The 22,361-nt window shown below is 35.7% G+C and overlaps 7 protein-coding genes across 9 annotated transcripts; 1 reads left to right on the top strand and 6 right to left on the bottom strand.

The window, feature by feature from the left end:
• Window positions 1-111: 111 nt before the first annotated feature.
• LOC132786789 (uncharacterized) lies at window positions 112-2,778 on the bottom strand. The gene is made up of 3 exons (XM_060793445.1): window positions 1,336-2,778; window positions 791-1,274; window positions 112-724 (listed from the first exon to the last, which is right to left on the bottom strand). The coding sequence occupies exons 1-3, from the start codon at window positions 1,403-1,405 to the stop codon at window positions 499-501; spliced, it is 780 nt and encodes a 259-aa protein (XP_060649428.1). The 5' UTR covers window positions 1,406-2,778; the 3' UTR covers window positions 112-498.
• Window positions 2,658-3,281, top strand: LOC132783949 (uncharacterized). The gene has a single exon (XM_060789280.1). It carries the CDS (start codon window positions 2,658-2,660, stop codon window positions 3,279-3,281), a length of 624 nt encoding a protein of 207 aa, XP_060645263.1.
• Window positions 3,282-4,347: 1,066 nt separating this feature from the next.
• LOC132786788 (protein takeout-like) lies at window positions 4,348-5,440 on the bottom strand. Its single transcript, XM_060793444.1, has 3 exons — window positions 5,264-5,440; window positions 4,725-5,208; window positions 4,348-4,657 (listed from the first exon to the last, which is right to left on the bottom strand). The coding sequence occupies exons 1-3, from the start codon at window positions 5,334-5,336 to the stop codon at window positions 4,432-4,434; spliced, it is 783 nt and encodes a 260-aa protein (XP_060649427.1). The 5' UTR covers window positions 5,337-5,440; the 3' UTR covers window positions 4,348-4,431.
• A 219-nt stretch (window positions 5,441-5,659) lies between these two features.
• Window positions 5,660-6,622, bottom strand: LOC132786790 (circadian clock-controlled protein daywake-like). Its single transcript, XM_060793446.1, has 3 exons — window positions 6,479-6,622; window positions 5,937-6,423; window positions 5,660-5,879 (listed from the first exon to the last, which is right to left on the bottom strand). The coding sequence occupies exons 1-3, from the start codon at window positions 6,543-6,545 to the stop codon at window positions 5,660-5,662; spliced, it is 774 nt and encodes a 257-aa protein (XP_060649429.1). The 5' UTR covers window positions 6,546-6,622.
• Window positions 6,623-6,957: 335 nt separating this feature from the next.
• Window positions 6,958-7,979, bottom strand: LOC132785783 (uncharacterized). Its single transcript, XM_060792062.1, has 3 exons — window positions 7,783-7,979; window positions 7,231-7,717; window positions 6,958-7,177 (listed from the first exon to the last, which is right to left on the bottom strand). The coding sequence occupies exons 1-3, from the start codon at window positions 7,850-7,852 to the stop codon at window positions 6,958-6,960; spliced, it is 777 nt and encodes a 258-aa protein (XP_060648045.1). The 5' UTR covers window positions 7,853-7,979.
• A 921-nt stretch (window positions 7,980-8,900) lies between these two features.
• Window positions 8,901-18,592, bottom strand: LOC132784372 (protein Malvolio). 3 transcript variants are annotated; one of them, XM_060789944.1, is made up of 12 exons: window positions 17,878-18,591; window positions 15,025-15,262; window positions 14,771-14,955; window positions 14,548-14,712; window positions 14,351-14,489; window positions 13,447-13,602; window positions 13,225-13,383; window positions 12,722-13,167; window positions 12,538-12,653; window positions 12,362-12,453; window positions 12,013-12,083; window positions 8,901-9,551 (listed from the first exon to the last, which is right to left on the bottom strand). In XM_060789944.1, exons 2-12 carry the CDS (start codon window positions 15,259-15,261, stop codon window positions 9,500-9,502), a joined length of 1,818 nt encoding a protein of 605 aa, XP_060645927.1. In that variant the 5' UTR covers window position 15,262; window positions 17,878-18,591; the 3' UTR covers window positions 8,901-9,499. The 3 variants fall into 3 exon arrangements, with proteins under 3 accessions (XP_060645927.1, XP_060645926.1, XP_060645925.1); XM_060789943.1 differs by lacking the exon at window positions 8,901-9,551 and adding an exon at window positions 9,866-10,232; XM_060789942.1 differs by lacking the exon at window positions 8,901-9,551 and adding an exon at window positions 10,255-11,677 and having other exon boundaries at window positions 17,878-18,592.
• A 1,343-nt stretch (window positions 18,593-19,935) lies between these two features.
• On the bottom strand, window positions 19,936-22,258 carry LOC132784373 (hematopoietic lineage cell-specific protein). The gene is made up of 5 exons (XM_060789945.1): window positions 22,116-22,258; window positions 21,813-21,992; window positions 21,447-21,739; window positions 21,282-21,392; window positions 19,936-21,221 (listed from the first exon to the last, which is right to left on the bottom strand). Exons 2-5 carry the CDS (start codon window positions 21,974-21,976, stop codon window positions 20,152-20,154), a joined length of 1,638 nt encoding a protein of 545 aa, XP_060645928.1. The 5' UTR covers window positions 21,977-21,992; window positions 22,116-22,258; the 3' UTR covers window positions 19,936-20,151.
• Between the last annotated feature and the right edge of the window lie 103 nt (window positions 22,259-22,361).

Genomic DNA, 22,361 nt, shown 5'->3' with positions numbered 1-22,361 from the left:
AAAAGAGCAAAAAAGGCCGGAGTATAATATATATATATATATATATATATTTATATATGTATATCTCTTACTCGGTTTGCGAGTGCTAAGTAGCACCGGCACTCAAAAATGTATGGGTGTGAGTTGAGTGTCGAAATTTGCCACCCTTGACGACGTCTGATGTGTCTATTGCATGCAACGTCGATTTGCAAGCCACGTTAATTTACTGTCAGTACTGACGTATTGCTTGGTAAACTTGGCCTAATGCAGGATTGGTGATGTTTAGATTAGGCGCTAATTAAATCGATTATTTTGTTAGATTAGTGGATAACATAATTCAATTAGATTGAGTTTATTAAAAGCAGCAGGAATTACAAGATGTAAGGACTGCAACTTTTCTAGTCCTAATGCTTTATCGTTAACAATAAAAATTGATATCGGTATTCCAATTTATACGAATTTTCGATAAATTTAAATAAATTAATTAACGTTAATTATGAACTAATCGATTCACTAACTTTATAATGACCCATTCGTTCTATTGAAATCGGGTAGAAACATATCGTCATAGGCAACATTCTCCAGTACCTTGTTGAGAATACCAGTAAATGCCAACGAAAATGCCTTCAGTAGTCCCGGCTCAACACCGTTCCAAAATTCCACCCAATTTTTATTGAATGACCGATTTACAGCTATTGTTAAGTCGGTATTTTCTTTATATAAATCATTCATCCAAATAATCCATCTGTATTTGAAATACCATCATTAAACATGTTTATGTATGTATGTTTTATTTCGATCAATAACTCACCGATCCAACGTGACTACGGGTACGAGTTCATACACTTTAAGATATCGCTTATTGTTGCGATATTCCAGTATGATCTTTATCTTGAGCGTAAAGTGAATGTTCTGAAAATCAGATTGCAGTTTTCCGGTTGTGTTTGCTTTCAGTATTAGCCACTGTCCTTGCATATCGTAGGTTGCTTCGTGCACAAGTCGCGGAATGCGAGCTTTTATCACGATTGGTTCTATTGTTGGATCTCGATTGAAACCCTCAATGTGGGTAACTGTTGCATTGTTGAAGCCCTTGTTAACATTATCTCTCATGTGAAAAGTTAGCCAGATCGGACCGCGGTATGGTGAATCCAACACAGAAACATCTTCCAGTTCCGTTGCATCCAATGGCGGCAAACCAATCTCCGGTATGCCTTTGGGATATTTTCTGATTACATCATTAATGCTTTTTATAATACAAGGTGAATCTCCAAAGTGGCATTTTACAATATCACTAGCTACAAACAATAGTTTAATAATTTATCTGTCAACTTGTTTGTTTATTGCAATAATACTCACGCAGTACGGTGCTACACACAGTTTTATATAAAAAACAGACAGCTGCGATTAATATATACAACTTAGTCATTGCTTGCAGAACTTTAAAGTTTTCAATATCTCAGCTCCAATGTGAACCTGCTCTAAGCAGAGATGAACAGCAAATGAAATGAGTAAATCGCGTTGTAAGTTTATTTACAAAACTGTATTTGAATATATGGCGACTTTTAAAATGGCTTTGAGTTCGACAAACCACTTTTTTTAAAAAATGAAATCAAGTTTGGCGTGGAAGTATATTATGATATTTCTTCTTTTTATTACTTCAGTAGAACTTTATTTTAAATAATTTTCAACGTATCTAAAGCAAAAATACGCTTGCATTAGACGATAAAAAAAACCGTAGCGTGCTTCGCAAAAACGTTTGTAGAATAACGTTACGAATATGATGCGGAACTTATTAAGTAATCATTGCACAGTGGGAGAGATATTAGCGGTGATTTGAGAAAAGCTTGTGCAAAAATGTTTGCTACTTGTGAAGGAATACATTTCTTATTGTATATACACCTATAATCAATAGAAGCGTAAATTTTTTCAAATATATGTACTAGTCAACTTGATATTGGGCAAGTTTTGAGTTTTATACAAGTAAGTTCTGTATCAAATAAATATGTAGAGCACACACAATAGGTATGTAGTCAGTATTAAAGATTTTTTCATGAAGAAAATGCATATTGAGCAGATACAACTAATTATGGTTTCATGTATTTATGAAAGGTGTCAAAATTTGCCAAACAACTTGTCAACAACTAAGCCAGAAATTGTTTAGCGCCCCGATAAAAGAAATTACCAGAATGTCTTCAAGTCACGCCAAGAACTGTTGCATATGCGCAACAAATGGAAATCTTCTACCCCAATCAATTCCCCTGCAATTTTATAGGAAATTCTAGCGCAGGCGCCATTATTACATCGCAACAAACAACTGTTGCATGTTGGGCAACATGTTGCTAAAACAAATTGGTAAAGGGCAACATTGTTGCTAAACTTGAATTGAGCAACAGTTTCTTGCATGACTTCCGCTCACAAAGTTTAGCTATTTCTATTTCAATTTCTATTTATACCACAATTACGATTATTGATTGACCTAGGTCTAGGTGTGCACTGTGGTTCGTTCAACTTGCTGGTTGCTAGGAAAACCTGTTGTCTGTTTAAAGCGTTGCAATGCTGTAATACAAATTAAAGCAAAATTAAAGTTAGTAACCGCAAGTTATGCAAAGCTCACTGGAGCCTAAAATTTATTCATTTATAAGTGTGGCCCTGCATATCTAGTGAGGTTACATTTAAAAATGTGGCAGTTAATCTTGGGCCTGTTGCAACATCTGGGAGCTACACCGGCTATTGTCGTCGAACGCAATATGTTTGCTTACTATAAACTTCCATTAAGGCTGCTGGACATGGAGGTGACTCATTCGGACAAATCTGTGTCAGGATTGTATTATGTGTTGCAGTGTCCGCCGAAACTGGATGACAATATTCCCAAGCCAAGGGACATGCAAGTCTGTCGTGTAGTCGACAAGTACAAAGACATATGGCGAAAAAAACAAAAATCCAAAAAGAATCTCTGGAAGGCACCGTCGCGAATGATGTTAAGTCCTCTGCCACCACCAGCTGTTAAGCGCATGCAATGGGGTTGGCGTCAGCGACGACCCAAACGACAGAATCAGGAATCGAAATCAACATTTGATGAGGCGACTCCATTGCAACATCTTCGACACCCGCATCGCAGACAAAAGCTGCTAAAACTATCCGCCGATCATCAGAAATTCAAGCGTGGTAACAGCAGTAAGGGCTATCAACATATGTATTATCGAGATGAAACCTACAACGATCATATATTCTACGACGAACTCAAATTGGACGGAACATTCAAGAACCGCGGCAAATCAAAGACTTATCTTGTGGATAAATGAGACAAGAATTCAATTTTACTTAAATATATTTTTTATAATCGATTATTTCTTTGGCATGTATTTTTTGAGTATTGGTACCCTATTCCACTTAATCAAAGTCAAAATCAGTCTGGTAGAAATATATCGTCATTGGCGACATTCTCATGCGTCTTATTCAGGACAAGCGCCTTATTCTAGGCTTAACGCCATTTCAAATCTCTACCCAATTTTAATTAAACATTGAAATGAAAACTATTATTAGTTCGATATTTTCTATGTGTAGATCTTTCTGTCAAATAGTCCAGTTGTAAGTGAAATCAATCCTTGAATACTACCACATTTAATTTTGAATCATAACTTCCTGATGCAATGTGAACGGGACACACTTTAAGGTATTGCTTATTATTGCGTTGTTCCTTGATGGTAAGCATGTCGGATGTAGAATATGAGCTTTTGTTTTAATTCATTGTTGAATATCCAAAGAGGGTTTTTTACTTCTACTTTAAATGATTAGATGGTTTTATCAATTACAATGATACACTCGCAGCACGCGTCTAACCGCAGTCGAAATAAGACAACAAAATTCACTTCAAAACCTGGATTCATCTCAGCTACAATGTGAACTTCCTCTAACCAGATAACCGAATTGTGAGTAGTATCACAAAAATGTGGTTTTTTATAGGAACTATTGGATAAATCTTACGAAACCGGAAATCATTCTATGCAACATTTATGTGTGCTCCAACTAAAAATACTTTCTGTTACAATACAAATGGAAACATAAAAATACTAGAAACTTCGGTAGAACTATTTAAGAAACCTCATATTAAAATGTTATAACATTTAATAATAACAGGATACAGATACGGATAGATCTGGATTAATATATTTTGAAACATCAAACTGTTATTAGAATGTATTATACTATTTATTTATCCCACTCTCAAAGACAACAATTGAGCGTGCACTTGCACATTTATATACTGAGCAATCTCGTTGTAATTCGCATAGTTTTGAAACCGGTTTTTTTAAAGCACAAACGAGATTTTCACCATTTCGCATGAATTTAACGTTAAATGCATAAGTTATCTACCCTTATATACAAAACTTGTTCCTGACCATGGACAAAACGTAAACTATTTATTTCAAAAATGTAAATACAATAACAACTTCAACTTTTTTGTTCATTACCAAAATCATTTTTAAGAAACAGTTCGTCATAGGGCACTTTATGAAAAATTCCTCCGATCAAGCTGGTAAAGACCTTGCTAAAAGCATCCAAAATAGACGGCTCCATTTCATTATAGAATTCTACCCAATGGGCATTAAAAACTTTATTAACAGCAAGTGTTAAGTCCGAGTTTTCCTTGAAAAATTCGTCCAGCCATAAAATCCAGCTAGTATATAGCAGAATGGTTGGTACTGTTTTCGAAAATGTAAATATGATATTTATTGAGTACTTACCGCTTCATTTTAACAATTGGTACCAATTCGTATATTTTCAAATAACGAGTATTATTACGGTATTCTGTAATTACTTTCAATTTCAAAGTGAATTGAAAATGCTGAAAGTCCGATACCGACTCTCCCGTTGTATTTATTATGGTGAATCCAACGCGTCCTGTAGCTATATAGCTACCCTTGTGTATAAGACTTGGTATTTGACCATGTATTTCCATCGTAGTAGCTGTTGGATCTCTGCCAAAGCCTTTTAGTTTCGTTATTGTTGTATTTTCAAATCCATAATTAATTTGATTAAAAAGCTGGAACTTCAGCCAAACCCCGCCTGATTCGTCATTATTCCACAATTCTAAGTTTGGAACATCAACAACATCCGTGGGAATCATCCCAATGGCTGGGATGCCTTTTGGAAATTGCTTAATAACATTATTCATAGACTCTATAATGCATTTTAGATCTCCATAATTACATTTTTGAATACCCTTTGCTATAAAACACTTTGATTATTAAATAGTGGTTGAAATACATTTTTGGCTACCCACGTAATGTTAAAGTTTGACATCTAAACACAACCAGAAACTGCAAACTGATCACGACTTTTAAAATTCCTAGCATTTTTCAGTTCCAATTTAACTATTATTAAGTTATTTAGATTTCTGATAACTAATAGATAATGTGCACTTGTTGCTTTGTCTACATTTTTCGCGTGATTAAAACGTTTGAACATTCATAATGCTTATATATGTTATATACATACACCCAGTTCTTAGCAGCGTCTCGGTTTTATCTCAAGTAGTGGGGAGTATGCAATCCAGAAAACCATTTTATAAAATGTGCAACGTATGTACATATTATAATTATTTGAAGCTCATGACCTGTTTTTATTGCTCAGTTTACTAACCGCTATTTGTATATAAAGTATGTGTGGATTATTGTATTCATAATTGTTTGGTGTCATTCTTGGATATGAACAAGTCATCATATGGAACATTATCAAAAATACTTTTCAGCATACTTAAAAGTACGTTAGTAAATATTTGCAATATTGGATTTTCTAGTTCTTTCCAAATTTCAGACCAATTCTCATTAAATATTGTATTAATAACAGTGGTTAACGCCGGATTTTCCGGGAAGAAATTGTCAAACCACATTTGCCAGCTGCAAAAGAAGTGAATTAATTATTGTCACAATTTCTAGATGCACAAGAAAGCTCACCGATCAATGCCGATATTGGGTGTAAGTTCATTAATCTTAAGGTAGCGTTTATTATTACGATATTCAGTTTGAACTCTTAAAGCCATTCTAAACAATACATGGCTAAGTTCTGATTTAGTAACTCCAGTTGCATTAATATTCAGCATCCATAGCATGCGGCCCTTGGCATCGTAATTACCCGCACAGACAAGTTTGGGTATAACGCCCCGAATTTTTATCTGTGCAGATGTTGGATCTTTAACGAATCCCTTAGCTTCCGATATAACTGTATTCTCAAACCCGTAAATTGATTGGTTATACAGCTTTAACTTGAACCAAAAATCATTGAGCTCATCATTATTCGCGAATTGAACATTTGGCAGCTTGACAACATCCATGGCTTTCATTCCAATCACTGGGATTCCTTTAGGAAATTTCTCAATTACCTCGTTGATCGACAATCTTACACACCTGTTATCTCCGTAGTGACATTTTGTAATACTCTCAGCTAAAAATGGCTTACGTTATCCAAAAGCTTTCCTTATTTCTTGATAGTTACCTACGTAATGTTTCACATTTCGACGCGATGATAAACTGTAAACTTATCGCAACATATAATATTTGGTACATTTTGTTGTTTACTTTTTTTCAATACAATTTTTTCTGTTATGAATATTTTCAATATGCATTAAAGTGTACTTGCTTTGTTTACGGTTCTTGATTGAATAAAATATTGGCTTACATCAGTTGAACATTTACGAAGCTGAAAAGCTTCTTTGCATAGTTATAGAACTAGTTACCTGCAAAATCAGAAACTCATTCTTAACGTAATTAGTGGTGAATATGCAACAAAGAAAATATGTTGAAATACAAGTTTGCTGAATTGTAATTAGACAAATGAGGTGAAATGTTTATTATAATATAGAAAAGCGCATAACTTGTTTATCTTCTTGTGTTGGTTAGCTTACAAGCCCGTTGAATATTCTCTGGGTGGTATTAAAGGAAGTTAAAGCTGTATATTAAGTAAGCGAACAAAGTGTGATCATAATTCTTTAATGTATTTATTGGATAGGAACATATCATCGTATGCAACATTCTCTAAAGTATTTTGTATTATGCTGAGAAAAACACTAGTAAATATTTCCAAGATGGGTTTTTCTAGCTCATTCCAAAACTCAACCCAATTCGCATTAAATATTTTATTAATTAGAATGGTTAAGTCCGAATTGTCCGGAAAAAAGTTATCCAACCACATTATCCAGCTGTAATATGAAATAATTTATTAATTGTTACAATTCCCAATTCTAAAACCCACCGATCGAGGCCGACATTGGGTACGAGTTGATAAATCTTAAGGTACCGCTTATTGTTACGATACTCGGTTTGGACTTTTAAGGAGAACTCAAAAAAAAAGTTAAAAAACTCCGACTCAGAGTCGCCAGTTGAATTAATATTAACCATCCACAGCATTCGACCTTTAGCAATATAGTTACCCTTGTATACAAGCCTGGGTATTATGCCCTTAATTTCAATCTTTGACGACGTGGGATCTTCATCGAATCCGTGCACTTCCGTTATCGTTACATTCTCGAAGCCATAATTAATTTGATTCACCAACTCAAAGTGATACCATGCATTGCCCACCGGCGGATCGTTGACGAGTACAGTATCTTTCACGTGAACTACATCGAGCGGCTTTAATCCGATGGATGATATACCTTTTGGATATCGGCGTATTAAATTATTAGCTGTCTCCTTAATGCATTTAGTATCTCCGAAATGACACTTCTGGACAGCATTCGCTGCGAAAAGCGAGATAATGATAATCAAAACAATATGTCATATGAATTTTAAATACGCTACCCACGCAGTTCAATTACGCACTCTAAACCGACACATAGCTGCAGAAATATCACAGTTATTAACACAGCCCTCATCTTGGGACTGAAGCACTAAACGTCCAGCAGCTTAATAAAGTCGAACAAATACATTGAATAGTTTTCTTGAGAATTCTCCTAGTATATATGTTAGATTATCATAACACGTTTTCTCGATTCTACCACATAGAACGAATTAAACCAAGCTAAATAATGATATTTACACTTATCTAAGTGCAGGTAAAATTATCGTGGTGAGTTTTTCTCAATCATCTGATTTGAAAGCTTGGCCGCTTGAAAGCTTTTAATAGTTAACAGCTGTTAAGTGACACTTGCCGCTTTTCATTTAAGCCATTCAAAAAAATCATACTAAGAAGTATGTTTCCTTGTATTATTTTCTAAATATTTTCTAAAAGTTAACTCATCAATTATTTTATCCTCTGCATATGACAATTAACTAATAATTAATATTCGAAAACTACTGATTTATGAAATATTATACTTAAAGATACATTTTAAAAATATTAGTTGCTTTAACGGCAATGAAAGAGACTTCATCGAATTAGAAACACATCTGTCAGTCCGAAATATGCTCATATGGTAATATTACTACCCCAACAGGTAATTACGTTGTTGATTTGATTAACTCATTCCATTAATTTCCCTTTCATTCGGATGGCGACTATTTAAATATCAATTACAAAACAAGTATGCAAGCTCTGAGGTAATACGTCATGTGCTAATGAGCTGTTATAAAAATCAACGCCCCCAAAGTGCTTAATATAAAAATTGTTGAGTATATTAATAGTTCTATATTATTTAACTTAGCTCACGATGTAATTGCTTGAAAAACACTAGAAAAATGGTTTATTCTTTAAAATAAAAAACAATTTTTCAAATCTTTTTGCACTTATTTAATAATATTTATTTCATTTTTTTGCATCTTAATATATGACAATAAATTGAATAAAAACAATTTTACGTAGATTCAAACGAGAAGTGTTGGAAAATGATCGATTAACTGATAAAACTGTGATTAAAACTTTTTATATGTATTATAAATAAAATATTGTACCCATGAAATACTTTCGATAGCATATTAGGATCTTTAGACAATTTTTAAAAACATTTTACACGATTCAAAGATGTTGAATGTTCACAGCCTTATAACATAGTCACTATTACACACTAAACGTATAATTAGAATAGGCTATATTATGTTATAATTATTAATTACATTAGAGTTATTGGGACAACTCTCATATGTGTATGTTTATATTATAAAGTAGTATTTTCTTTCTATGAAATCCTTTTTTTTGCCTTTTTGGTATACTCGCGGATTATGTTCAAATAACTTTGCTACAAAATTGTTACACTAATTCCAAAGATTTCTCTTGTAATTCCGGTCAGATAAAAACAACAATTCAAATGTTGCCATGAGGAACCCAAGGCGTACCCACGACCAAGTTGATGATATGATGAACAATGTGCTGGAACCTGGCCAGCAGGAGCCGTTACAACATTTGATTGATTTCTCGCAGACGATTTGCTAGGGGAGTCTTGAAGCCAATGCTAGCTGATGACCACATGACCATTGCTTTGGCCTGTGGCACTGTCAACATTGCTGCTGTGGCAATTCAGCTCATTGTTGTTGCTGGTAAAACAAATCTCTTCACTGCCATCGGAATCAGTGCAGAACAGTAATGGCTACGCATCCCCATCCATGATGTCAGCATCTGTGTCGGCATTGGTGGCAATTCTGTAAATGAAATATAGTTTGAGATGAGATGAAAGCGGTGAATAAATGATGGATGACCGAGTGTAAGTGTACATATTGTGTGTGTTCGTGAGGAATTGGGACTAGCAGTATATTTACTTAGCATGTTAAGAGGGGCCCACATAACAAGATCTAATTTCTGCCAACACACAAACATTGATGACTACATTTTTTGTTAGGACATCCTAGATTTACCATTAGCATTAGTTTATTACAAAAAGAAATCAAATAAACAAACATCTATATCTAGAATCTACAATTAACAGGCAAGTGAATGGAAATAAAAGACAAGTCAGCATCCCACATCCTTAATAGGTACGCATCTATATTTTATTATCTTTATTGACATTGGGAAAGGAAATGATGCTATTGGGAGTTTTATTTATTTAACCTATACATACTTATATTAATGCATATACAGGTATATACAAAATTGCTTAAAGTGAGTACGTAAATTCTTTCGGTAAATACTTAATTTACATTTAACATTCAATTAGCTAGAGAATACATACAAGTACGAAGATCAAAAGAAATAAAAAAAATAGATTTTTATTATGTACATTATTAATTTATATAAACGTGAAGAGGACTTAAGAATCGTCGACCCTTTGTGGATTATTAAAGGCATTTATCGAAATTCCATTATCATTCAGCGTCAGCTCACTGCGTGATCCACATGTGGTTGGTTGGTTAGATGAGTCGTTGATTTGTTGGATTTCGTTGTTGTACCACAGAATGTTTTTGCCCCAGAAAAAGGCAACAAATTGGCGGCACGTGCAGCAGCGGATTGTCAAGTTTAAATAAACAATTGGAAATTTTCAAATCGGTTTATTTTCTTAATTTCTTGTTTGTTTTTTACTGTGATGAGTAAAACTGTCAAAATGCTAATTTATTTTGTTGGCTTTTAAATTTTGGTTCAGTGCTCAGATCAATTTTCATCTGATTTTTTGTTTAAAAATCTTTGCAAACTCTGAGCATTTGTTTGGATCTCGATTTTCTATGAGGCTCATGTCAATTGTAAACTTTTTTTGAATTTGTACAATCGCCAAAATAAAAGATTTGCAGTTTGTTGATTTTATTATTGAAGGTGTTGTTGTGTGTCAATTTTGAAATGTGAATTGTTTGCACAGTTTTTCATTAGGCCAAAAAGTATATTTGTGAAATATCAATCAATCCAAGACATTTGTGATTTTAATAGTTTTGCAAATGTTTTTTGCCAATGTCACGAGGAAGGGTTAGTGTATTTTTGCACACACGTTAGATACATAAAGTACAGAGTTGGGTGGAAAACAAATGTAGTAGTCGCAGACACATATAATAAAAGAGAATTTTCAACACAAAAATAAAAAACAGTTTGAAGAGTATTAGCAACAGTTCACCCGTTGATGTTAATTACGTAAACATTTATTATTCCTTAATTAACCGCTCGTAATGGATGAATATAATAATGGATGATCGAATCTTTATACCAGCGCAAAATGATACTGATAGTCCAATATAGTTGTAATCCCGATGCCAGCATATAATTCTTACTTAATACCATAAAATGTGAGAGATCTCCATGGTCCGCAAAGTCAATTCCATTATCGGCTGCGGCAAAGTAATTGCTTAAGGTATCCACTTAAAAACTATTTCATGCGGCAAAAGATTGTCCAAAAAGGAAACACTTTTAAATGAAATGCTAATAAATGCAGAGTTTATTTATAGAACTAAGCGCCCTGACTTAAATTATTATACCATGCTTGATAATTACCATGTACAAGTAATGTAAGACCATAATATCAATAGCATTATGACTTACCATACTTACTTATAAATAGATTAAATGATATGAACTCAAATCTCTAAATTTACGCGGCTATAATAGGCATTATAAATTCTTATGATGTGTATCTAAGGATCCTACAATTATTTCATTGTTTATGGAATTGTTAGTGTTGTTAGGCGCGTGATTTAGTGTTAATATCACAAAAGTGTGGGGTCTCCTGTAAGAGCTAAGTAAATGGTAAGGCTAATGATTCAAATTGAATCACTGAGCCACCTTTTCCGAAACAGTATCGAGACCTTTGGCAGTGTTAGTGTTATCGCCTACAACTAAGGTAACATCACTGTGAATAATTGAAAGAAGAGCATAGCAATACGTTTTGGATTAAGTATTAGTAAATGAGAATTAAACGAAGATAACCGGATGGTACGAAGAGTAGAATAGGTAGAAGATTAGTAGTAGATTAGTAGATTAAAGAGGACAGCATAATAGTTGCAGACAGCATCAAGAGTGCTGGGGAAGTAAAGGCAGTTGATAGTTACAGATAGGTACCAAATAGATACTTCAGTTAGTTTACCATATACGTAGACAGTTAAAGAGATCGGAGTGTTTAGTGTGCATTGATGTGAATGTGTGTTGTAAATGTTATGGTTACATACGAACTAAGCTTCGACATACCTGGCATATGTTGAGTTGGCGTTCTTTATAGAAAAGCTATTCTGGCTTGGCAACACGAAACGTTGGACCCACTGTAAATAAGTAGAATAATACGTTAGGCACTTGTAGGTGATATTGTCTTGATTTTTACTACAAAGTATGATATTTAAAGCCACCCACTCTGACTGCAAACAGTCACGTAAAATGATAAAGTCTTGTTCGTCTTAACGGTTCGCCATTTCAATTTATGACAGACTACTTAATGCCAAAAACTGGCTACTGTCACGGCTATCGATAAGTGCCCCCGACTTCTCGGTACGTGACGCATATATTGCGGTAGGAAAACGATGGAGGCGACCATAACACTTACCCGACTATTCATCAGACGCTTGTTGCCCATGCAGGCGGCCATGTGTATCACAAGATATATATTAAACAGTATGTATAATACAGCAAATATGCCTGAAATTTAAAAATAAAAGAGAATGCCGTTTATCAATCTGCGCAATCAGCAACAAACAGCGAAATGCGATATGCGAAACTTACAGACGAGTGCTAACAGGCCGCCTTCAATGTTCAGCGCTTCCACTTGGGCGACCACAAAGTATAAATTAACGCCAATAACCACAATTGTGAGCAATATGGAAACGATTTTGTTGCCGCTGTAATTGAAATGGCAACAATATGCATTATTGTTTAAATACGCATCAGAAATCATTCTCATACTTACAGTCCATTGACAAACTCGCCCATGATGGCTGCACTTGAGGTGAATGCTATGGTGGGTATTGCAGCGAATGGCAGCTGCAACGACATGACCGCATTCAATATGTCATTCATATTGGTTAGGTCTTCCATTTTGCTGAACATGGCTAGACAAAAGGTGGGAATGATGGCAATGCACCGCGTGACCAGCACGCGACACCACCGTGGCCATTGCAGATTGAGGAAACCCTCCATTGAGAACTGTCCAGCATAAGTGCCAGTCATTGTGGAGCTCTGGCCAGCGGCCAAGATACCAACGCCCCATATGTACATGGCAGCAGCTCCAAATGTGCAGCCCAAGAACAGACCGCCTTTGTACAGATCCGCATTAATAATATCATTTCCGTGATTATTGTCAGTAAAGGACAATTTGGCGTCCTCGTACATAGTTTGGTTAGCACAGATATCCAGCTAAAGTCAAGTAAAATTAGCGAGTGTTTTAGAATGACGAACAGATCAGATACTCACCACATCTTGATTGGTTTTGCCATACATGCCATGGGCAAAGACAGCGACAACAAACAGATTGATGATAAAGGAGACAAACAAGGCAATCGAGGCTTCAATGAAGAAATAGAAATTCGCTTCGCTCACTTTCTTTGGCTGGCGACGATCCACATCGCGAGACTGCAAATATAGATATTAATTGGAATTATCTCTAACAATACAATATTTGTATGTTTATCTTACCTTCACCAAGGCAGAGTGCAAATACAGATTGTGTGGCATAATAACAGCACCAACCACGCCCACCGCCTGCAGCAACACATCCGAATTGCAATCGGAGCACCATGGTATAAACATGCCCTTCATAACATCTCCTTGATTGGGTGCTGAGACAATATACTGCGAATATGCAAAACAAATAAAAATTGAAATTACTAATGAGAATGGTTTTTAAAGGTACATCATTAAAGTACAATATGGTATATAATCAAAAGAGTACCCTTAAGCCCCGAAGTAAATCCCACACACTTATATTGAATTACGATTACAATGCTATTAACAATCTTTGCAGGACAAAATTCTAGTGATTGTAAACATTTGTGATCAAATAGATTCTGAAAGATTTGTTGCACTGCATTTTATCTAATCATTGCAGTGCGCCAACACACCAATTACGAGAAACAAGCGCTACAAAAAGACAGTTGAACAAACAGTTTCCGCATTCGCGGAATCATCTCGAAAACAAATGTCAACGTGAAGGCAAGCTGCACTCAAGTAATGATTGATTATGAGATACTCTGCATGTGAAACGTATTCAATGACTATATATTTTTGACTTCACTATTCACTAATTATACCACCCCTTTAAGTCGATTACTATCAAATAAAAAGTCATATCATTAGTTACCGAGAACGGGAATGTAAAACGCCCCCGACAGACGCTCATAACAATTGACAATTTATGACAACAGACAAAAATAAAATTGTTTTATAAGTGCAGGCAAAACAATTGTTTCGCCTTTTTATTATTTCAGTAAACGTAGACTGAAAAAATTATCCAAATAATACTATTTATTTTTGGATGGCAGATACTAGGGGAATTTTCTGGGGGTATTTTTCTAAACTGTACAAATATAATAAGGCTTACCTCATAGCCGAACGTGACGGCCATAACAGTGATTAAGAAACCAAATAGGAACTCCAGCTTACGCAATCCATACTTATCCAAAAATAGGAACGTAAATGTATCGACAATGGTGATCAGAACTCCACCCCACAAAGGCACACTTTGGGATAAGCACAAATGAGCAATTGGTATTATTTGTAATTAGCATCTAAACTTACACTTTATTGGATAAGAGATATATGGCAATGGCTGTTCCAATAACCTCCTGCATGTCAGAGCCAATAATGGCAATCTCAATCATAATCCAGAGTATCCAGCGCGGCAAGCGTTTATACTGGCGATAGCACATCTCGGCAAGATGCAGACCTGTCACGACGCCCAATCTGAGAAGATAGATACATAAAATATAGAGCTTCACAATATATCGAAAATACAACTCACCTTGCAGCCAAGCGTTGCATAAGTAGACCCAAGACAGTGGCCCATAAGAGAACCCACAGAATTTTGTATTTGGCTGCTGCGCCCGATTGCAAATCGGATTCAATATTGCCCGGATCTAGATACGCAATAGACATGAGAAAACCGGGTCCCGTGAAGGCCCACAGCTTGCGAAAACTGAAACCGATCTGCGTATTGTATGAGAAATTGTTAATCAATTGATGCTGCACTTAATTAAATTATTCAAATCAACTCACATTTGTGCGATCATCATCAGGTATGAGCACCTTCTCATCACTAAAATACGCCTGTTTCGAGGGTTTCAGATATGTTGTTTCATTCAACATCTGTTGATGCATTTGCGTGCTATGACTAGGACCATCGCCAGCTGTGCTCCCTCTGGCGCTGCCGTTTCCCGAACCGGATGCCTGATCATCTCCAGCGCTGCCGGCTCCAGGCTCGATTTTATTGTGATATCCCTCATTTAACGACATGCTGAAAAATCAAAAAAATTATTGTTAATTAACACTAGCAACACTTTATAGCAATACTTTTATGCAAAATGTGCGTGACAATCAATTGTAAAACAATTCAATTTGTACTTTGAAATTGAAATCGGAAACCGAATACAACGAATTGTCTCTATATTTGTGTTTGTAACGCAGCGAGAGCTCAGCACGTGATACTTTTGACTCAAAGGCAAAGCAGTTATCACAATTCAGACGATTGTTTATCACAAATGAAATGTTGATTAACTTTTTTTTGCTATACGACTGTTGTGACAACATTTACAGATGTATAATTTGCACATAATTCAAATTTATTGTGTCAGTTCACATTGTACTCTGTTATTTCAATTATGAAAATATATTATTATATTATTTGAAAAAAACCCCATAATTTTGTTATTATCTTCATTATATATGTATGTATGTAATAAGAGCTAGCAGATATAATTAGAATGGAACCCGGAGTGCAAAATAAAATTCCCTAGAATTCAAAGCTGATTTTTCTGCATATCTGGCGGATTCGTCAGACTTTGTTTTTGATAACTTTAACTGTAAGTTAGCGAAGAAAAATAACCATCATATCGGCTGTTATTATATAAAATGTATGTTTCATAGAATATATCATGAAATGCTGTTGTCAACGAATTAACTTCATACGCAAAGCGTGAATAAATCAAATGTGTCCGTCAGCGACAATTGTCCGCTCTCAGAGCTTCCACAGTAATTCACATAATAAATTGATAACAATATGGTTTGCCTTGTTAGACGACTGTTCAATGCTCAAATACAATCTGCAGATGAATTTTAATGGTCTGTTGTTATTATTGTGATTTTATTATAAATAAATTTTGCTTATAAACAAAGCAATAAAAAAAGATGAAAAATTAAAAGTACTCGTAATACTCTGTATGTACATATATAATTGGGAAATGTCTAAGCAAATAAATAGCGATACACGTTTAAAAACATTTTAAACGTATTTAGCAAGTTGCGTTTCTGCACAAAATTAAGGGTAATAACCTGCAACGTTAGCAAATATTTATTTACTTTTTATATATAAAATAATCGAGTCATTTATTTGTTCAATATGCTGCTTTAAAGTACGGATTGTATTGATGATTTCTTATATGTGTGTATTTTACTTGCACCGTGAAGCTCTTCGCATTGTAAGCGTGAGTGAGGTATAAGGTAGTGGCAGCAGATCGCTTGGAAATACCGGTGTCTGGTTCACCTTGACAACGCAACACAACGCAACGCCGCTTTCCACATTAGTTCAGTAATGTTCAGATCTCTAACTGACTAAAGACCCCGAATCAAATTATGCTGCTGCCATATAGAGGCTTTGATGTGCTCTTAATTGAGAATCGATTTTTATTTTATGGCAAGCTTAAAGAGTTCAATCTGCGACGGTTTCTTCAAGTTCTACGGAATGTTCGTCATACCATAAATATGAAATCTTGTTTATTCAGTTGGGGGAACAACAGTTAACACCTATCGCATTAACTGTGCCATACTTATCTGCCATATGTCTAGTTCCATATACATATCAGCTATGAAATCGTTAAGAAAAATACAGAAGGCTCGTAAATAGCGATAATGGTTTTAACAAATATACCTTTAAAGATTTAAGTTTTATGAGCATATTTATAGCTTAAGTTTTGTTTGCTAATCTCTCGAATCTCTAGTTAACAATAAACTAAAATGTAGCTAAATTATTTGAGCTGCTGATCGCGACAATTTGAAAGACTATAAAGACTTTTTTCTAAGCAAAACATACATAAAAATATGTTTATAAGCAAACGGCACTCTGTGGGGAACTGCGCATTTAACGTACTATATTGCATTCTTTGTCCATCCAATTTGAAATATAAGATAAAAATGCGTCCACAGAATATTCTGCGGCGTAAAAATAAAATGGAAAAAAAGCTTTTTTCAACAGCAAATTATTTATGGATACAAAAAAAACAATAATTAAGTAACGCCCTTTACAACCTAAAAATCGAAAAGCAAAAAGTTATAATCTCAGGTAATTAAATTGATAGTTATTTCCTGGGCACATGAGAACTAACTGTATTTGAACTTTAAACAATAATAGAAAATGATACCATCGAAGTGCGCTAAATTAAAGCATTTCAAATGTGACTTTTTCATGCATATTCCATAAATAATGCAGCTAATTAACTTGATTCATTTGAGAATTGTTTTCTATTGTTTGAAAATGATATTGCATATTGGATCATTGCTTATCGACAATGTATTATTGAACAATTTCAAGTGACGATTACTTGGCAACAATTCGCCCGCCACAACAGAGGAAAAGCTCCTGCTTCTACTCTCTCAATTATTCTCATTTTCTCTCTTTCTTTTGTGTAGTTCTATAGCACTCTTTTAGCCGGTGTGCGTGTGTGCTTGTGTTTTCGATTTTGGCGCACCTGTCTGCGCACTCACACTCTCTTACATATGTAAGCATGAAGAAAAAAAAACAAAATCTACACAAAATAACACATTAAAATAATGTCTTTCTAGTTCGTTCAATTGCAGATTACAAATGATTAACGATAATTAGTTAGCAATTAAGTTAAACAAACATATTTCACGTACTTTTAACAGCTCGACGATTGCAGGCGACCGTAAAATTAAAAAATGTAAACTGTTTCCAATGCACAGTGAGGCGAAATCGTTGACGATTGAAGATTTTGTTAAAATAAATTTATCACACAAGTACGAGGAGAAAACGAAACTGAACTGCACACGCTATAGCCTTTAGGCATACTATGTATATACATATATTATAAATGCATCGCGTTATATACGTAATTCCTTTGTTGAACCAATTACACGACGTTCGGTGACGTTGACCGTTCGGTTCAACTTTTTTTTGGACGACTTGCCAGCGTCGTCAGTGCTTGAGCATCGTCTGCCACACACTATTCACAATTGTCAATGTTTTGCGAGTTATTGCCTTCAATCAAATCGCACGCGCGTCGTTCAATTTAGCAAACACCCGTGTCACGTTTAGATAGATGTTTGTTTTTATTTTACTTTGTATTTAATTTTGCTGAGCAATATTGTGATTGTTGCTTCTTCTTTGTGAATATACCCCAGATGCTTTCTTTTTCATTCGCACTCACGAGCAGCGCTATTTACCCCAAAACAGCTGTTTGAACGTTGAAGAAAAAATCCGACGTGGTATAGATTCGTTATCGATGTATCGATATTTTTCAATTCGCCCAAGCTATTTGCAACGAACAGCTGTTTTACTGTTAAGCGTCTTCTTCGAACGTTGTCGTTACGTTGGACGTCGAGTGACTGGCACTGATGGGGTTCGCCGCTATATATATATACAATAAAAATATTGCTAGTGAGCGCGTAATATCGCTCACCAGTCGTCGCACTGATAGTGTGGCGATGAGAGCAACAGCGACATTTTGATGTGGGATTTTCTGATAAAGCTGTAAGATCCAATATGTTCAACACAGCACGCCCGGTTAGAAGGACAATAAAAAAAAACATATTTTGTGTACATACGTATGTACGTTGAGTATTGTCAAAACTGCTTAACGTACCACTAATAGTTATCATGCCGGCATTGCCGTTATCTGCTCAGCAAAATTGGTATTCATGGCAATCGCTCCCAACACGATTGTCTGGGGTTCTCTTATATGATAGTGTATCTTGCCGATGTATTGGCGAGCACATATTTGTATTGCATGTATGAAAATGTACATTCGCTCATCTATCTGAACGGTACACAATCATTTTGACAGACAATGCGAATCGGTAAATCAAACGTTGTTCGCTCCACGCACTTGTTATCATAAATCCAGTTAACTACTTTGGCTTATGAGCTAACAGATATTTTTAATGACAATTTTGAGATCGTAGACTTATTGATTGATATGAAGACGACTCTGACGGGGGTCACCTCAATTTTAATGAAAAGTCTTTGATATTTAAAGTCACGAGATATGTTTAAAGCCTTACTATAAATATTTACAAAAAAAAAAATAAAAGCAAAAAATGTACAGTCATATGTTTCTTTATCAACTGGAAATACGATCCAACAAAGTAAATGATTCATTTGCATTACAACTGATAATCCACGCAAAAAGGAAATACTACCATACCATTCTAAGATTACAAGTAATTTACATAAACATATACACATACATATATACATACATATGTACATTCATACTTTTGTATGAGAAATATAAGATTATGATTCGGGAAATCCCAAAAGAATTCACAGAATAATTAAAATAACTAGCAAGGATTGCTTTCTGGTAAACACGCTGATATAAGCCAGAATATATTTTTGTATTCTTAATTTTAAGAATATAAATAATATACAAATGAATACTTCTAAATATAGTTTTGAATATATTTTTATTATGATTTTCTTTATCAAAAGAACAGACTTTGTTTTCATTGCCTTTAACATTTTTGAAAACATTTATATACTTTATACAAGTGTTCTCACTTTTGACACAATAACTTTAAGTTTAACAAATATATTTTCGGACAATAGAAAACAAAAGCAATTACAATTAGTCATTTTGCACAATCAAGTATTAAAATGTTTACGTAATAATTGTTTATAAATAGTAAAATATATTTTTAAACAAAATAAAATCTTAGAAACAAGAATCGAATGTAAATTTCAATTTTTTAAATCGAATATGAATGATGTAAATAAAATGGAATAATATAATTATTGCGTGTGACGATGTAATGTAACAAATTACAATAATGTTAACGTTTCTTCGTTGTAAGTAGAAATAAATGTTGAGCATGACTTTTATATAATGGTGAATTATGTGACTCAGTATAAAATTGTTCACATCATAAGTTCGTTTATGACATTATCAGAAATTAAGAAGTTTGATTAATAACTTGCACATAATTTGCCGGGAAGAGACCATAACGGTTTTTGCACAGACCTCGCCACCAACCATCATCGATTTTCTCAATATGAGTGACCACATCATCAGGGTCAAACGATATCTCATCATCGTCAGCTGCCTGATAATCGTAGAGAGCAATTGCATGCGTGCCAGTATCCTCCAGATAATCGGCCAAGTTGTCCGAATTGGCGTAGATGGCCTCCTCGTTGCCATTGGCAGCTGCTGCTGCGGTTGGAGTTGGCGAGACTGATGCTGGCAATGGAGATGCAGCCTTCAGTTCTGCTTGGTTTTGATACAGCGGCTCAGCTTCAGGTTCTGGCACCGGCTCAGGTTGTTTTTCTGGTTGTGGCTGTTGAACCGGCTCCGGTTCCGGTTCAGCCGCAGGGACATGAGCCGGCGATTGTGGCTCGCTTGAAGGGGGAGTGGCAACAGTCTCAATCTCAATTTGTGGCACAACATCAGGTGGTGCAGTAACTTTTGGAGTTGGACCGACGACTTCTTTAACGACGACTGGAGGTGGCGTGACGGGCTTTGGCTGCTCAACCACAGTAGGTTCGCTGAGCGCTGGTTCCTTGGGTATGATAATGGGATCCTTACGGGCCGGAGGAGTCTCTGTCACTGGCGACTGCATTTGATTGAACGCACTAATGGCATTGCCAATGCCTCCGGAACGACCTGTTTGTATTGCCGTGCGACTTCCTTTCACGGGAGCCGTACGTGCTTCCTCTGCGGAAGGTAATGGCGTGTTTTCAACAACTGTTTGCTTGGCTGCCTCCTCCCGATCCCGTTTATCCTTGGCCTCACGCAAGCGCTTTTGTTCCTCCGCCCGCTTGCGGGATTCCTCCTCAGAGTTCTTAGCCAAATTTTCAAATTTGGCACGCAAGTTGGAGGGCTTAGCACCCTCAATGACGGGCTTGACTTTATGATCCACCTGACTGGCGTGCTTTTGCGGTTTCTCAATATGATCCCAGCCGACAGCAGATTTATCCTTACGATCTTCCTGTACGCCAAACTTGCCGCCAAACCCTTTGGAATAATCTGTAAACCAGAGTCGATTTAGTCTTGTATTTTCTATGACGGTGCTATTTCTATCCTTACCCTTTTGCGACTCGTGTTTCTCAACCTTCTCAATGTGATCCCAGCCCAAAGCAGATTTGTCCTTGCGATCTTCCTGCACTCCAAATTTGCCACCGAAACCCTTGGAATAATCTACAAATGATTTCTTAAAAGCTAATCGTTGAGGGATTCTCATTCATTTCTTACCCTTCTGCGACTCATGTTTCTCCACTTTTTCAATATGATCCCAGCCAACAGCAGATTTGTCCACACGATTCGTTTGCACACCGTATTTGCCACCGAAACCCTCACTGTAATCTCTTTGCGATGCATGCTTGTCCACCTTGCCCTGATAGTCGTGCCCCACCGCTGACTTGTCCATGCGATCCTTCTCTACACCGAATTTGCCACCGTATCCATATCCCGCATTTTGATCCTTCAATAATTGTTTTTTCTTGTCCAAATCGGATTTCTCAGTCTCCTCCCGCAGCTTGTCCATGCTGTTATTCGAACAATAAACCAAGAAAAAACGTAACACTCATCAAGAATGATGACCCCAAAGAGGTGACTCACTCAATGGCTCCGCCTCCGTCACGACCGCTGCCATCAATGGTTTTGGAGCCCCAGCGCTGCTCTTGTTCGCTAACATCGTTGACAAAATCAGGATCCGTCTCCCAGTCATCGTCTTCGGCCGCATTAGTGGCCTGTATTTGGTGACCGGCAGTTGCTTTCCACATACTGAGGTTTTCTTATCTGCATTCAACATTGGAGCCAAAGATAAAAACAATGACAGGTTTCTTTTCGTCGGAATTTATTGATAGCGATGGGAGGGGCCCATTCGCCGAACAGAAATGGTCATATTTTGATCATACTTACACTCACTAATAGGATTTTAAGCGATAAATTTTCTTATTTAAAAATTATCTAAATAATACAAAACACTATGTATACACCGCAAATGAGTAACACAATTAATTTAAGTGCAATGTTCGGAAGAATTGTTGTTAATGAACGGCAGGCAGCGTGACCGTCAATCGAATCTTAAAATGTACTATTTTATGACAAAAATATACCACACAATCACTTTTGTGGTCAATGCCGTATATAATATTGAAGGCAAAG

The sequence above is a fragment of the Drosophila nasuta genome, chromosome 2R, assembly GCF_023558535.2.
Source record: "Drosophila nasuta strain 15112-1781.00 chromosome 2R, ASM2355853v1, whole genome shotgun sequence".
NCBI lineage: Eukaryota > Metazoa > Arthropoda > Insecta > Diptera > Drosophilidae > Drosophila > Drosophila nasuta.
This window is presented reverse-complemented; position numbering and strand designations above follow the sequence as displayed.

Bases quoted from the DNA above. Each gene is read 5' to 3' on its own strand.
- LOC132786789 (XM_060793445.1), bottom strand. From the start codon at position 1,405: ATGACTAAGTTGTATATATTAATCGCAGCTGTCTGTTTTTTATATAAA. The intron at 1,275-1,335 runs GTGAGTATTATT...TATTGTTTGTAG, and splicing joins TGTGTGTAGCACCGTACTGC to CTAGTGATATTGTAAAATGC. The intron at 725-790 runs GTGAGTTATTGA...TTTCAAATACAG, and splicing joins CCCGTAGTCACGTTGGATCG to ATGGATTATTTGGATGAATG.
- LOC132783949 (XM_060789280.1), top strand. From the start codon at position 2,658: ATGTGGCAGTTAATCTTGGGCCTGTTGCAACATCTGGGAGCTACACCG.
- LOC132786788 (XM_060793444.1), bottom strand. From the start codon at position 5,336: ATGCTAGGAATTTTAAAAGTCGTGATCAGTTTGCAGTTTCTGGTTGTG. The intron at 5,209-5,263 runs GTGGGTAGCCAA...AGTGTTTTATAG, and splicing joins ATGTCAAACTTTAACATTAC to CAAAGGGTATTCAAAAATGT. The intron at 4,658-4,724 runs GTAAGTACTCAA...GCTATATACTAG, and splicing joins CCAATTGTTAAAATGAAGCG to CTGGATTTTATGGCTGGACG.
- LOC132786790 (XM_060793446.1), bottom strand. From the start codon at position 6,545: ATGTACCAAATATTATATGTTGCGATAAGTTTACAGTTTATCATCGCG. The intron at 6,424-6,478 runs GTAGGTAACTAT...AGCCATTTTTAG, and splicing joins GTCGAAATGTGAAACATTAC to CTGAGAGTATTACAAAATGT. The intron at 5,880-5,936 runs GTGAGCTTTCTT...CTTCTTTTGCAG, and splicing joins CCCAATATCGGCATTGATCG to CTGGCAAATGTGGTTTGACA.
- LOC132785783 (XM_060792062.1), bottom strand. From the start codon at position 7,852: ATGAGGGCTGTGTTAATAACTGTGATATTTCTGCAGCTATGTGTCGGT. The intron at 7,718-7,782 runs GTGGGTAGCGTA...CGCTTTTCGCAG, and splicing joins AGAGTGCGTAATTGAACTGC to CGAATGCTGTCCAGAAGTGT. The intron at 7,178-7,230 runs GTGGGTTTTAGA...TTCATATTACAG, and splicing joins CCCAATGTCGGCCTCGATCG to CTGGATAATGTGGTTGGATA.
- LOC132784372 (XM_060789942.1), bottom strand. From the start codon at position 15,261: ATGTCGTTAAATGAGGGATATCACAATAAAATCGAGCCTGGAGCCGGC. The intron at 14,956-15,024 runs GTGAGTTGATTT...TACAATACGCAG, and splicing joins CTGATGATGATCGCACAAAT to ATCGGTTTCAGTTTTCGCAA. The intron at 13,168-13,224 runs GTGAGTATCTGA...ACTTGACTTTAG, and splicing joins GCAAAACCAATCAAGATGTG to CTGGATATCTGTGCTAACCA.
- LOC132784373 (XM_060789945.1), bottom strand. From the start codon at position 21,976: ATGTGGAAAGCAACTGCCGGTCACCAAATACAGGCCACTAATGCGGCC. The intron at 21,740-21,812 runs GTGAGTCACCTC...TTCGAATAACAG, and splicing joins GACGGAGGCGGAGCCATTGA to CATGGACAAGCTGCGGGAGG. The intron at 21,222-21,281 runs GTAAGGATAGAA...TCTGGTTTACAG, and splicing joins GAAACACGAGTCGCAAAAGG to ATTATTCCAAAGGGTTTGGC.